This window comes from Aquila chrysaetos, chromosome 2, assembly GCF_900496995.4.
Source record: "Aquila chrysaetos chrysaetos chromosome 2, bAquChr1.4, whole genome shotgun sequence".
Taxonomy (NCBI): domain Eukaryota; kingdom Metazoa; phylum Chordata; class Aves; order Accipitriformes; family Accipitridae; genus Aquila; species Aquila chrysaetos.
The window spans coordinates 64,918,651-64,934,684 of record NC_044005.1 but is presented as its reverse complement, the minus strand read 5'-3'; the positions used below and the strand labels follow the sequence as shown (position 1 = coordinate 64,934,684).

General features: G+C 34.4%; 1 protein-coding gene across 5 annotated transcripts in view; it reads right to left on the bottom strand.

Annotated features, from left to right (window-relative positions):
* The window catches only part of ASCC3 (activating signal cointegrator 1 complex subunit 3), a 298,713-nt gene that overhangs the window by 151,735 nt on the left and 130,944 nt on the right, over positions 1 to 16,034 (bottom strand). For all 5 annotated transcript variants that reach the window (XR_005933537.1, XR_005933536.1, XM_030038284.2 and 2 more), the window contains exons 12-13: positions 6,815 to 6,991; positions 3,592 to 3,663 (exon numbers count right to left, since the gene is read on the bottom strand). Coding sequence is in view for 3 of the 5 variants with exons in the window: in XM_030038284.2 (XP_029894144.1) it covers positions 3,592 to 3,663; positions 6,815 to 6,991 (249 nt within the window). In the remaining 2 variants the exon portion in view is untranslated. The remainder of the gene's footprint in view (positions 1 to 3,591; positions 3,664 to 6,814; positions 6,992 to 16,034) is intronic.

Below are 16,034 nucleotides of genomic sequence, written 5' to 3'. Positions count from 1 at the left end.
AGTATCAGAGCATAGTAAATTCAAAGTATGACGTAAAAACAAATATTCACCAGCTAGTATCAAGCACAGAAGGACAGTCCCAGGAAAGCAGACTTAAAAGCACTACAGGTTCTCACTTAAAGCAGTCTTAAGAGGTAGGATCTGACAGAGAAACCTCCTGATGAAGATCTACATTGTTAGTGATCCTACAAAAAGAGCACACTGACTTAAAAAGCACTTGGAAACCTTTGGGACATTTTCTGATCTTACTTCTTCAGTCATGATAAAAACTTTCCATAACAAAAACCCTAGAAAACTCAGTAGGGCAAGGCATCTATCATTATACCTTTCCTCAAGTTAAACAAGAGGAGAATTGTGCTATAAGACAAATGTTATAGTTTCAGTTGCATTTGGTAATTCAAAGTGAAGCCTACAAATGAGATATCTCATTAGTTTGAGCAGATGGATCAAAATTAAAGGCTGAATCACCAACTCTTAATTTCCCAGTAGCCAGGAAGAGCTTGAAGTCTTGCAGAGGATGACTGTTGAAAAATCAACATAAAAAGCTTCTCTCCATCTGTCAAAACACATGCCTGTAGAATGCAACTACCTCTTACCAGTCTTAGTCTTAGAAAACGTACATATATTAAAACACATAAACACGTAACTTCAGTCAAGCATCACACTGTAACCTAAAATATAACAGGGACACATCAGCATGACTTCCATAAGAGTAAATTATTTGGTTCTGGCATGGTAGAATTCTTTGAAAATGAGTGAACAGAACAGGACATAAACAAACAATGTTAAATTTAATTTACTAAGACATTCCAAAGACTCTGGTGAAGAATCTTAAAAGAGACAACACTGTGAAAGTTTGATGGCCACAGAAAAGTGTACATTAACTCATGAAACTTTAGAAGAGGGAAAGTATTTTTCTCTGATTCTGGTATTTCTTTCTTGCACTTCAGTATAAAACAGAACAGGTAGGTTTTTGGCTCTCTGGAGCACGGCTAATGAGATCTGTGTCTGTCACACATTACTGCCTGAATAGTTGTAAAATTCCAACCATGTCCTGAATTCCACACAGATACACAACTGCTGTGGAAATTTTTTCTAAAGTATTGGGGGAAAGGCTTGAATACAACTTTCTAAGAAGTATATTTAGAAATAACCACAGCTTTGTTAAAAAGCAAACAAACTTTGCACACATAGAAAGTAACACAAGTTTCAAGGGAATCACAAGCTAAGAAAAGTAACAGAGCATGTTGGTAACAGACTGTGGTGAACGTGGACGCAAGGTAATGGATTTCTAAAAACTAAGAAAATCAGAAGAAGGCGATAACTTTAGAAGATCAAAGGCTATTCTCAAGATTGTGAAAAGACACTAAAGAAAACCTTCCTAGCATAATATTCATCATATTCACTCATAATATTAATCTTCCACTATGGGGCAGGCATTTCAATGTAGATATATCTATGTGACATTTTTTTGGGGGGACTTTTTTTAACATCTGCCGTTGGTTTAATGATTAGACAGATCATTTGTCATAGCATACTCATTAAAAGGAAAAATCCCTAATTTTTAATATGTAGTACAATACTACATACTACAATTAACTGTATTATACAATGAGCTGATATGCTTAATTCTGCATTGTCAAAGACTGCATACCAGTGTTTGTGTATCGTTCATTTCAAGATATGAATTTTTGTTCCATAAGTATCAAGACAAATATGTTTTAAATATTCTGAAGAAAAGTCCAATGTAACTGGTTGGTATTTAGACATGTATTTAAGAGAGTTCTGCAACATAGCAGAACAAACATTGTCAAGCAAAGAAAATGCTTAACACTTACAATCAGTTGAATGAAATTAACCAAAGTGTTCTGAAATCAAATGAACATTTATATAGCAAGGGAAACCACACTTCTGCTTCATCTAAAAATACACTCCTTATTTGGTTTGCAATACAATTTTCAGAAATTGAGATCAGCAATAGTGTCTGCTGCTGAAACTGTAACATTAAGTAGACTGCAGTTCTTCACTTGACCTCTTTCTGCTGCAGCTCATGCCTTAAAACAAAACACTCATGCATTCAGCTGCTAGTACAGGAACTAAAACTATTCTCAAGGAAAGCTACAAAAACATCTTCTGCTAGAATTAAACAACTTATTGTACTTGAATTTTTTTCAAATAATATTATATGTGTTTGTAGACAGTTTTTTCCTCAGTGTGAAGAAAAGAGAGGGGAAGAAAGATGCAATAAATACACTGGAACAGTATGCAACTTCCTGCTGGGAATCCAAGATATGTTACTTATTTAGACATACTGATCTAAAGAATCTGCTACTTGTAGGTTTATCTACAGCAAATCAAAATACACAAAATCATAACAGGAAATGAAAGATAAGAAACTAAACATACTTTGGTGTTAGGAATTTGGTAAGGTATGTGCATAATTGACAATAAGGAAAAAATAAACTAAAGTTCCCTTGGTACTGCCAACAAATTTTGTTAACAGTCTTCACTCAAGAAAATATCAGCATTTCCATATGTAATCTTCATGAAAGTTTTCTGAATGTAACAGTAACTGATATCAACAAGAGAAGATAAGTAGATGAATGGTGTTAAAGCAGGGGGAGCAGGAGGACTAAGAAGCTGTTGCTGAAGTATTTTTCTCCCCCCAGGTCATAAACCAACTGTTCATCTTTCAAAAAAACACCACAATCTGAATTTTATGTGAAAAGGGGAAAACGTGCAATTCTTAGTGTGACTGTGTTTCCCTCTTTTATGTATAGGTTATTTAGTGAAAAGCCTCTTCAAGGATCATAGTGCACTAGCACTTGTTCCTGCTCCGAACAGGTGCCATACCTGCTACAACTACTGCTGCTCACTCTGCTGTATGTGCAAAGTTCTAACAAAAATGAGACATTGTATGGGGTGATTCAGGAGCACAATAATAACAGAATGATAAACTATTCAGGCAAATGAATTAAGCCCACAATCCTGGCAGAGGGGAGTTATCGACTTGAAAATTCACTGCAGAAACCTCTACTGTAAAGCAAAATGAAGGACTATTTCCTTTAAATAGAAAACAAAACACAAACCCCAGGATATTTCAAATGACAGATGCTGAGCCCTTGTGCACCATGTCTTGAACACTGCATAATTCTCATCCCTCATTTCTAAAAGGAGACACTAGAATTTGAAAGATGTGGGAAAGGCTAAGAATAATAACTAAGTGCTGTATTTTTTCTTTTTTTAATCATTAAATGTACGTAAGTGTAAGGTCTCTAAACCACTGACCTACTTTGCCTTGTCATTTTAAAAAAGTGACATAAATATACATTAATTACTTTAAGGGATATATATATATAGTACCAGGAATTTTCATCTTAGCTAGAAGCTAACATTATTCAGCCTGGTTAGATTTTCTTGCATGCTGTTTCTATAAAGTGTTTTCAAGATTAGAGATGACCTCTGAAGTGACATATCACAAAATAATTAAAAAAACCCCAAACCCCCAAATTCTTAATACATCATTATGATGATCAAAACTAATTTCTTTACATGTGTTCTGAATGCAAACCAGAGCAAAAAAATAAATACCTGGTGTCCAGCCATTATTTGCTTCAGCACATTTTCATAACATACTTCATCCATATGATTCAGCTGCTGCACCTGAAAAACAAACATCATACTTCATATTAAAAGCATTTCTATCTTTATGTATTTTCTACTACATATCAAGCAATTTACAGTGATCCATGAAGGAAAACTGTGTTTATGCAATTAAATTTACAATGTACTGATTCCCATTCCTAACAATAACATTTTGTTATTCTTAAATTCACAAATAGAATGTGAAAATAAGTAGACAAAATATGAGTAAAGGCAGTGGATAGAAAATTTGTTATGTGTCTTTGCTGGTTTTTTTAATGACCAAAGAGACGTAACCCAGTTCTATTCTTTAATTTATCTGTTTCATATTAAGGAATTTTACTTCTACAGGATATTGATGAAATATCCATTTAATACATCATCTTACCTAACATTAAGTCCTTCTGTTTGGTAATATAAAAATAGTTTTTACATTGCAGATAAACATATCTAGGAAATTACTGATTGTCAGTTTTTCGCCATAGAGAACAGAAATTTCTTCATAGTTGGGTCATGCACAGGGAAAAGTAGGAGTACTGTGTACAGAGTTTCCAATTATGGATAAAAAAAATGTTTTAGGAAGGTTCCAAAATAGAGTTCAGTTGAAATAAAAAGTATTCTTCAAGCTACTGTAAAGATTTTTTTTTTTCTATTTCTTTAATGCATCACAACATAAATAGCATGCATCTACTTGAATGTACCTCAGTATTAAGGTTGTGACAAATCAAAATACATGAAAGAAGTTCAAAATCAGAGCAATCACTCTATTCCTCATTTGTGCATTGATGTTTAATAACCAAATTTTTTTGACACAAAGAAATGTTTTACAAGAGCAAAGCATGTAAAAATTAAAAAATGGAAATTTAGTAATTTGAGTTATCTAGAATAGCTGGAAGTTGAAAATCACAGCTTTAAAACAGCTTTAGAGGGAAGAAGAGAACATTCATATTTGGAATTGTACAAGTATAGTAATAAAAAGATAAGACAATATGGACATGTGTGCAAGAGACAAGTAGCCAGTCTAATTTTTCTGAAAATGAGAGGTTAGCATTTTAATTAATTATTTTTTCAAATAATAACAAGTGGAAATCCTTAATGAGAAACATAGATGGGCAGTGCATAAATACACACGTGGACATATATATATATACACACACACACGAACACACATACAAACATAACTTTATGTATTCTTTGGATTTATACCTAGAGAGGAAAACATAAACATGCATAAAGAAAAATAACTGACATTAACAGACCTCTGACTGAAGAAGCCAAACTTTAGTCTTGGTCCCATATGCTCTAAGAGTTTCAATGTACAGAGTTTTAAGAGCTTTCCTGGCTAACTTCTATGCATAGTAAAACCACCATGCTGTCCTTGTCTTTGAAAGCTTGCCTACAGTTTACATATGATTCTGCAAATCACTAATCAGCTCCACTTTTTGGGGGAGTTTTTTTGGATGAAGGATGTCAGAAAGCTGTGACAAAGCATCTACCTAAAGTAACTAACAGCCTTCTATCTCCTTGCAGCCCATCAGTGTGGATATAGACACAGCATTGATGGCACCTGTTGATGTTCTGCAAGAATTGCTTTTGATTCTGTGGGTTCTTACACTGCTTTCCTCCTTTCATATAGACCAGAAGGATGTTGATATTGGCCATAATTTGGCAGCTTTAGTATTACTATTAACCTGAACAGAATCCTTTTTCAAAGAGGCTTAATACTTTTACTTTGCTATAAAGTGTATTAACTTGATTGCAAATTGCATTTTACTCTATGAAATCTGTAATGACATTCTTCTGAAAAGCAGAAAGAAAAACTCCTGGCTGTGGTATTACCAAAACAGTCTGCCAGGTACTCACATTTCAGAATAACTACCACCTCCTAATATTTCCTCATGGTTTTTTAGAAAACTTACTGGTTTTTTAATAATTTCAAACTTTATACGATTATTCGTATATTTCTTTGATTTTTAAATCACGAATGCATTCTAAAGCGAGTATGAAGAAATTGAGTCTTTCTTTTTTTCTTACCATACACTGGAAATAAACTAAATATTCAAATCAAGTATCAGGAAAAGATTAAAGAAAAGCAACAGCAAATAACAGTGAAGGTACTCGAAACAATTAATGAAGGTTAAAATATGCAAATCACAGTAAGCACCATATGGTAAACTATTCTTGTGTGTATAGACTTGAAATGGCTCCCTACAGTTGTAAAGTAAGTTTCTTTCCTGCACTGCAGACGGAATGAACTACTTAAATAACCCAGTAAGAAAGGCAATGTCCATTTTCACAAAAAAGAAAAAAAAATGTTAATATCAATTAAGCTATGAAATTAACTTTTGATTGAAAATGTTTTGATTTCTATTAAATTAAATCATAGCAGAATAAGATTTTCTAAAGGTTGAGCTATATAAACTTTAATTATCAGCTGGTGAGATGCATGGGAAATCTTATGGAAAAGTGTTTGTATTAATTCCTTTATTTAAAGAAGAATTATAATTCAGATGTCAAGTGGCACTGCACTTATAATTTTTAATAAGAATATTATACCTGAGCATGGCCTTAATGCTTTCCAAAATGAGCAAGAGCACAAGGAGTAAAGAAGCTTATTTAGGGACTTTAATGTGTTTTCTACCAAACATGCACATATGATAGTTGATGGCTTAGCATGCTAAGGTTTTCATCAATAACTTATATCCAACTAGTATTACTGTATGTCATGTTAATACATATATGTATCCAGATTTCATAAATGAATATTTTTCTTATAACATTCTTCATGCATCCTTACAGCCAAACAAGAAGCACCACTGTTTCTAGCAAAATGGAAAACTGAAATGAGAAAGGCAGAATAATCAGCTGGTACAGTGATTCTGCAGTTGAGGGTGATGATTTCTGCTTCATCAAGCAAAAATTAGTAGCGAACTGGAGGCAACGCAAAGCTAGATATCGTTGTATCCAATTGCAACAAGGCCTATTTACAAGTATTGTAAACTGAGGAAATATGATTCTTAAAGCTCCTTTCAATTATGTATATCTTTATACAGAAGAAAACATGCTTCATGAAACACCTGTAGCATAACAAACCAGTACCCCCTACACATACATATGTGAACCATGATCAAAACAAACAGGAACCCTTTCTTTGGCATTCATGATTCTTTACCTTATTGGTTGTCTTAATTCCTATAAAGGTTTGCCCCAGCGGTACAGGTCGGAAACGGCCATCAAAGTAGAATAGTCCAATGCAGGGATTGACGTGTAGAAATGTAGCGACATCAAGATAATTGGGTAACGTAGCTGAAAGGCCCAAAATCCTAATCATACTTTGTGTAGATTCAACCTATTAAAAAACAGAAAACCTGTAAATGATCCAAGTGTTATAAGCCAAGAAACCAAGCAGAGTTTTAAAACATCGCTTATAAAACAGAAATGTGAAAGAAGCAGTTAATACTTTCTACAAAAGGTGAACAATAGATGTGAGTTAGTGATTATACTCTATTGAAGAAGTCAGAGCACCCTGCAATTCCATCAAATCTTGTTTAGTCATCTTTCTATTTTATTGTACTTTTGTCCTCCAAAAGGTTAGCAGTCATTAACTGACATGGAGGAACAATAGCAGTAAAACTGGCTTTGTTAAGAAGGGATAGTCCAATTTATAGGCAAAACTAGGACATATAATTTGGTATCATTTCTTTCTTAGTCCAAATCACACCACAATTCTGAAAAGAAAGAAAAATGTAATTCATGACATTCCTCAGTCTTCGCTTTTGCTTAGACCTTTCCACAACTCTCTCAATCTACCCTAGTTTTCTGTAACAGGCTTTTTTTCCTACCTTTAAAAAAAAAAAAAAAAAAAAAAAATTCCCCAAATGTTTGCATTACATGCCTTCCCATTCGATAAGTGACAGAAATGGTGCTTTACAACGAAATACTCTGTTCCATATAAAAGCCTTCATATTATATGTATTTCCAGGTAATTTTCAAAAAGAATGAAACCATCCAAAAGACTTGAATGAGGAAAGTATGCAAGAATTTTCCCATTTCGTTCTGGAATATTAAGAGCCATGTAGACTGGCTCACAACTTTGTTACTAGCATAATTATTTAGAAGCAAAGTTCACAGTAATTTTCATCAAAAGGCTTTTTAGACTCTATAACTGAAGCCATATACAAGGTTCTCAACTTGTCTCAAATGCGTGAATGTGTCATGATGAGGAAGGCTGGTAACTTCTACCTGGCTAAGTCCTCTTCAAAACAATATGAGGTTTTACTTAGAATACAGATTTTGAATCACTTAGGTATTTGACTTAAAGTGAAAGGAGGTGCCATGTAATTAAAAGAGACAAATTAAAATTTTTCAAAAACAATGATTAAAAAGCACATGGAGAGCATTCTCAAGGAAGATAAAATATACGATACCGTAACACAGACCTGGCAAATAACAAGCTCACCAAAATAATAAACCAAATCCCAAAAGAAACGACCCCCCACAACTCTACAGACAGCCTGGTAATGGACACATCCCATGGCAAAAATTTGGACACAAACTGTGGACGTAACCAACTAAATAACACGAAAAACCTGCTGATTGACCCTTTTACACTTATACAAAGAGCAGCTGTGCAAAGGAAAGCCCATGTACAACAAAAACTTTTATGTAAATGCAAATTTTGAGATGACTGGGACAAATGAGAGATTTCATTTTCAGAAGTGTTCCCTCTGCAGGGAACAAAAGCAGCATTCACCTTTAAGAGTACAAAGAAGCATTATCATTTCTTACATATCTTTTTTACAGCTGGATTATGTGACGACCTAAGGGCTATAGTCAACCTCAACCACACAGTCTGGAGGTGTTTGAGTTTTGGGGTTTTTTGTGGGTTTTTTTGTGGGAGAGAAGCAGGTGGTTTTCTTTTTTGTTTGGTTGGTTTTTTGGTATTGGTTTGGTGTGGTTTTGGCTCAGTCCCCTGGAGCACCACCTCCTTCTGCACTGACCTTGATGTCGGCAGGGCTGTTTCTCACACTTTTTTCCTCACTCCCTCTCTCTCTCTCTCTCTCTCTCTCAACTGCTGCACAGTGTTTTGCCCTTTCTTAAATCCGCTTTCCCAGAGATGCCGCCATCTTGGCTGGGGGCTGAGCGGTGCCCTGCGGCGGGCAGGTTGGATCCGGCTGGAACCGGCTGTGTCCAGCACAGGGCAGCCCCAGCCTCTCCTCACAGAGGCCGCCCCGCAGCCCCCCTGCCAGTGCCTGGGCACCTGCAACCGCTACAGAAGTTTAATTTACTTAATGTTTATACACTTTTTTTAAACTTTTATCTGTAAGAACAGTAACCACTTGCTGATATATTTATCCTGTACTTTGTTCACAATCACCTGATAATAAGTACAGCAATCTGAAAGGGTAACTGAGCTCCTATCTGGAAAACATGATTTGATTTTGCTAAATTCACTAACAATTTTTTTTCAAATCTCCTAAGAGCCTGAAAGCACTAGTTTGAAAAAATGTGCTCAGTTCCATCTGAAGGTAGGAAAGCATTTCAAGTATTTAAACAATTAACAAGAACTCTTCCTAATAACCATGGAAGTATGAATTTTTACAGCAATTAACTGTAAACTGTTTGTTCAGAGTTTTCTTTCAAAATATAAACAATGTCTAGAGAACAGTTACATTTTACTGAGACTTGCCACTTTCAAAACCTTTGTAAAAGAAGCCATTTAACTTCACTGATCCGGCAGTTGCCCCTGGAGTTAAGGAGCTGATTGAAAACCCTGAATTACAACTCCACATGAAAACCACAGTAGAGAGTTAACACAAGCAAGTAATTAAAATTACTAAACCGCATAGCACATTTTTAAACAAAATATACTTTTGCATATTTTATATTATACTTTATATATATTTGTGCATATTTATATAGTGCCTACATAATTTTTTCAATTTATAAATCTAAAATTTATAAATTATTTGGACGATTAGTTTTCTGTTTATATCAAGCCAGGAAAATCAAGTCAGAGTGCTATAAGAAATCAGGTAATAATGTCTATTGCTCTATAGTAACTTTTTCTTGGTCTTCATAATTAAATGAAGACTATTAAGACTCTAAATCATTCCATCAATTTCTTTAACTTTTTTCAAGGCCAGCCAAACAAAAAATCTTTATTTTTTACCATCTACTTTTATATCCACTTAGCAACACAAAATATCAATAATTAATATATATTAAAAAAAATCAAGAAGCAAAAAGAAGTACATCTACCCTAAAAGACAAAATTTATCATAACAATTCTCCTAATTATTTTATGTTCACATCAAATTCAAACAGTAAACTAAAACCCTGTGTGTCTGAACATCATCACATACATATACAGAATGAGTAATACCCTTTGTAAATACAATCCATTCAAACGCTAATATTTTTCATGTGCTGGATCACTTATTATTTGGTCCTAGAAGTCCTAATTAGAGATTATGCCTTCATATACAAGACACAATGAACACATAGGATCTTCCTGAAATTGCAGTAAAAATTACTGGAAAGATAGTTTGGATGACAAAAGTTTTCTGTTTACATTCGCTATCACTGGCTGGTGGTACGCAGCTAAGTGTGTTTTCTTCACTGCTGGCACACAATCTCAAACAATTTAATCTTCATATGTGTTTAATTATCTCAGTGAAAATATAAGCACCATTTGGAACTTAAAAGGCTTTCTTTGGAAAACTGAGCAGTATTTGCATATCATATTCTTTGAAAGTTTTACTATATTTTATTGATTTGATATTACACTGGAAGTAAGAAATAAAATTGCCATTACTATATTTAATTGACATATCTAATTAGTATATCTAATTCAGAAGCATTCACGATGGCGTGTGGAGAATTGACAGCATGTTCACCATACACATTTGCAGAACACAATTAGCACACCATGAAATTGCATGTATACAGGAAAAATAAACAGAAGATAGCTATCCAGTACCGATTTCCACACTCAAGCATCATCTGCGTTTACACTGTAAATGATAAAGGATCAGGTATGGGAAGTGCCTCTCTGGATTGTAAATTGATCACAGCAGGATCATTTTCTTCCTAATAGGTTTTAAGATTTGCATATCATCTCATTACATTACAGCTGCCACTTGAGAGCATACAGAGTATGCATAGAGATACTTTTATCTGACTTCTAAAGTTCTTCCTGAACTTTGTGATCTTGGCAGTCTTCCCATTTCCATGTATTAAAATATCACATTCACAGAATGAATTACAATCAAGCTGGAAAGCATATCCCTGACTGTTCAACTCGAGCACAAAATTAAGTGAAGCAGACAAGTTTACATATTCTAATCTTTGAAGAATTGTCCACTGGTTAGAAATTAATCTGATATTCAGATGACCCAGGATTACTTCAACACACCCTCTCCAGTCAGTCTGTATGCCCTTCAGATGTACACTAAAGACAAGATACACAGAAAAATAGACACAAGCATTTCTTAGTTTTTAGTCTAGATGTGCAAGAAGATGAATTCTTAGGTTCCTGAGTTCCCTGCTCAGCAGTGGTAGGAATGAAGTACTGCATACAGGAATTCACATTAGTTATTAGTTAGATACCACCCTATCCACAGAATGGCTCTAAGTCTCAGCCTCTCACAAGATCTATGTTTTTCCCATTACCCAGAAAAAAAGGAGAAAAAGAAAGGAAAAAAAAAAAAAGAGGAATTCTTAGAACACTTAAAAAAAAGTAATTAAAGGTGTTTCAAAATGACTAAGAAGGAATTTTGTTAGAATGTTTCACCAGTGTTTACTTGTTTATTGATATCTTGTTTACTGTCTAATAAAAGAATTAAGAAGTTGTCAATCAGTCCACCTAGGTGGTAATTTCCTAGCTTTAGGAACAAAAATGGAAAACCCAGTAAAACTGCAAAATCAAAAGTACACAGTAAAAATGCAATTACTAATACTGTTTTGAAGATTCTACACAGGACGTTATCTACAACTCAAACACTCTGCACAGAATGCATTTGTTACTAGGCAACCATCTAGTTAAGTAATTTTATAAATGAGTTTTACTCAGCTTCCAATGAACCCTGAAAATACTGTGATCTCAGTCCTCCATTTAGAACATATTTAAAAATCTAGAGGTACTGAAAAAATGTAGCCATGCAGAAAGCACTATTAGAAGCCATATTATTTTTCCCTCAGCTAACTATTAAGTATGCAATACTTTGCCTTAAGAAATGACATTTTGAATATACCTATTAAGAGATTTCTATGCCCTGCACAGTGCCATGTCAGTTTTTCTTGAATGACAGAATGCCTTTTCATGCTATGCTTACTGTTTTGTCCCCAAACTAAGAAACAAAAAGAAATATGAACCCTTCTACAAATCAGTTTAACTGCTTTAGCATATTATGAAAGAACATAAAACATATGACAATCACTATAACCTTTTAAACTCCATGGATCTACCACAAAAATGGAAATATGTTCACATATCAATAAGAAAAAATGACAGGCAGAATGACTTCCTGACATCACTTCCATGCAAAGTAATAGAAAAGCTTCTGAAGATTAATTCAAATATCATACATAACATTTTCCAAACAAATGGAGATTAGGCTTTCTTTTAAAAAAGTATTTTGTTTTAAAAAAGTAATTTTTACACAACTACAAGGTTGCCAGCAAAGGTAACAAGATAGATCTAGACTCATGTAAGGCATTAGACATATGGCTGGACAACATACTGTTTAAAAATAACATCACATAATAGCAAGAAAACATGTATCAAATTTATCACAAACTGATGAACTGACAGATTTTAAAGAGAATGTATAATTGAAAAACAGCAATTAAAAAGGGATGCCTCTAATTGCTTTCTAAGCCTGACTCTATTCAATAATTTTATCCACAATATGCAGTAAATAAAAAATAACTGGTGACAAGAAGAGCAGGTGATTGGTAGAATTAATATAACTGATGTGTGCGTCAGCCATACAGATAAATCTAGGTTGATGGTCCCATTCAAACTAAATTTCTTCTAATTTAGCTCATTCTAAAACAGGCCACAGCTGCAAAATGAGACACTATTCTCAGGAAACAATCTTATAGCAACAAGTGAATCCTGCAGCAACTATAAAGAGGTTTGCCTGAGGACTTAATGAACAAGCATCTGAATGCAAGTTCCGAAGATGATGTGTTAGCAAATTAAGTACATGCAATTCTTAGAGGTATAAAAGGGATAGAACCAAGTAATAAAACGCTCTACCTCTGTACATGCCACAACCAAAACTAACACAAAAGTTCTGTACCCAGTTTTGTTGACATGTTGCAAAAATACAATCACAAATATAAGAAAGTTCAGCAAAAAAAGCCCCAGAACACTATAGCTGGAAATCAAAAAATCATTGTGGAAGGTAAGATGCTGAGAAACTTGATTAGCCTACAGAAGGAACATCGAAAGACTAACAGCAGTCACTCAAGATGAGAGATGAAGAACCAAATGAAATGCCAATGCCATACAAGTCCCAAAAGACACAGGTAGGAACTGCCGTGGGCTACCATTAGACACAAGATATATAGATCTAATCAGCTGATTTTAGGTCGTTAGCTAATCAGCCTTGCCTTTTTTTTGTTTTTTAAACTGCTCAAATTTTCTTAATCAAGAATGGGATTCCAAGCACATAAAAATTCCTAATATGCTAACAATTAGGCATTTGGCTTTGGGTGAGAAAACACTGAACTTCTTTACTTCTGATTTCTAGTATGGAGGTAAAAGAGGCAGCCAAAGGGCCAGAAAAAAAGAGGTAGAGGAGATAATAAGGAACTAGAGATACTGAAAATGCATCCAGAGCAAGGAAAACTACATGATGGCTGAGAGGGAAAGTTTCTTAAATAAGGTGTCATGAGGAAAGAAAGCTCCAAAAGGAAACATGAGAATTTCCAGGGGAAGGAGAACAACTCCACCATCTCATGGTCACTGCAGCTAAGGCTGCCTTTGATCTTCACACCCCCAACAAGCCCCTCCCTTGTTGGTAAGTATTGAGGTACAGCAAAGAACCTCTCCTTGTTGGCTCCTCTATGACTTGGAGAAAGAAGTTCTCATCAAAGCACTCCAGGAATCTCCTGGATTGTTTGTCCTGCTGTGTTGTTCCACCTATTATTTATCTAGCAACTTTGTTGATCTAATACAAAAACATAAAGCAATTGAAACTTAAATTTGAAGAATGAGATTGTGATGAGAACAATATTTGTGTGTCTAAGACGGGAGCTTCGGTTCCCCAAAATCTGAGAAATCTTTTAGTACGGATTTTCTTTTATTTAATTTATCATTCACATAGTTGACAGAAGGTATCAAAACTCACATATCACTCAAGTATAATATTCACTATGCTTTTCGTGAAAAAATACCCGTAAGCAGCAAAGAAGTCATCAAAAACTCTGAATAATTATGACAAAATAATTCAGTGTCCTTTAAAAGAGGTCAATTTTTTTCTTTCAAGCTAATAAGTTTAGTAGATATTATAGAAGTGTGGAAAGTTTGATTAAAAAGTTTAAACATTTCAGTTTTACATCTGCATTATGCTCTACACTAAAACTTTAAACATCAAAGCTATAAATTGGATTCAAAGAAATTGTTTGATCTTATACCTACAGTATATAACAGAGCTCAAAGCAATTTTCCCACCAAAATGTTTCGCAAAGTCAATTTAAATCACTTGCAAAAACATTCTCTAAAATTTGAAAAGTGCAAACATGCACGAATACACTGTTCATTCTGCTATGAGTAAAACCGTCAGCAATTCCAATATATATGCTCCTTCCAGGTTTAAAAAAAAACGGATTCTAAAAAATGCCATAAGTTAAAATGAACATGTTAAAGTCTTACAGTAAGTAGTGTGATTCAGTGTTCATCTGGGGGAAAGTACAACAATAATTCAAGCATTTTGAGGTACAAATTAGGACAGACTTGCTAATGCATCAGGATATTCCTGTTTCAAGAATGTATTTGCATAGCTGTATTTGTACAGAATATGAATACAGATCTCAAAACATTATTTTCTGGCACAGTTGTAGGCCCAAGTAGCCAGTTGAACACTAATTCTTAAAAAGACTCGCCTTCCCCCCCCCCCCCCCAAAAAAAAACCCAAACCCTTCCACTGCCTGTTTTTCTATTATCCAGCATCTAAGCAAAACAAGCATCTAAGCAAAACAACCCTCACGCTCCAACAAAACAAGAGATATGCTTTTTCTATAAGACAGGATAACAAGCCCTGCAAAATGTAAAAGGCACTACATTATACATCCTGACCTGCACAGGAATCATGACACTGTCTCATAAGATAGTTTCATATACAAGCTAGGGAAGTATGATCCAGATGAAACTATAGGTACACACCATTATTAGAGTAGCTATTGGTGATTTATTGAAAAGGCTGAAGTAGTATTCAAGGGAATTTATCACAGTTCTGTCCTAGAATTGATACAAGAAATGACTGTTCCAGGTCAGACCAAAAATCCAACTACTTCAATACACTGTCTCCCACAGTGACCAAAAAGGACAGCACAGAAACTGGGGAAAATGTCAATGATATTTGCCAGCACAGCCCCCAGTTATTACAGCCCCCACTCTGATCTAGTGACTACCAATCTGCAATGGATTTTTCTTTGAATTACTTCTCTAACCACTTTCTGAATCCCTCCACTACAAATTTGGAAAAACTAGTCAATATTTCTGATGTCTTAAACCACTATACAAATCAGGTAATTGATTTCAGCAATTACTGCAGTGGTGCAGTTGACATAAGGGTATTTTAGATTGATGTTGTCAATGGGGTTTTTGTTTTGGGTTTTTTTTTTTTTTTTTTTTCAGTTTTTAAGAACTGAAAAATTATTCTTACCTCCTGTGTGCATGAAAATTGAATGAGTATGATGTTTCTATAGCTATCAATGAAAAATACGTTCTAGAACTACTTCCAGAAGGGCTGGAGAGGAGCTTAATGTTTCATATAGAATCATTGAAGTCAAAAGGACATTCTCCAGGGGTGGACTGAATATCCTGGGTTTAGTTCCTGCTCCAGGGAGATTTATGAATTTGTATCAAAATGCATGAAATGGAACTATGAGCAGGGAACAGAACCAAAGAAATGTAACCAAATATTTTTTCTTTGCAAAATATCATTATCATTATTAGATGGGATATTTTTACACTTAAAACATCTGTAATAGTATTTTCATGAAACTCCAGTGAAATACTTCTGAAATCAGAAAATTTATGTCATCTTTTTTAATCACCAAATAAAAGTTCCAGTCATTTCGTAATTAGCTATGGATGTACACTGCAAACTTCATAGAGCTATGCTTGCAGGCTTAGATGCTGCAGTATAACATTTCAC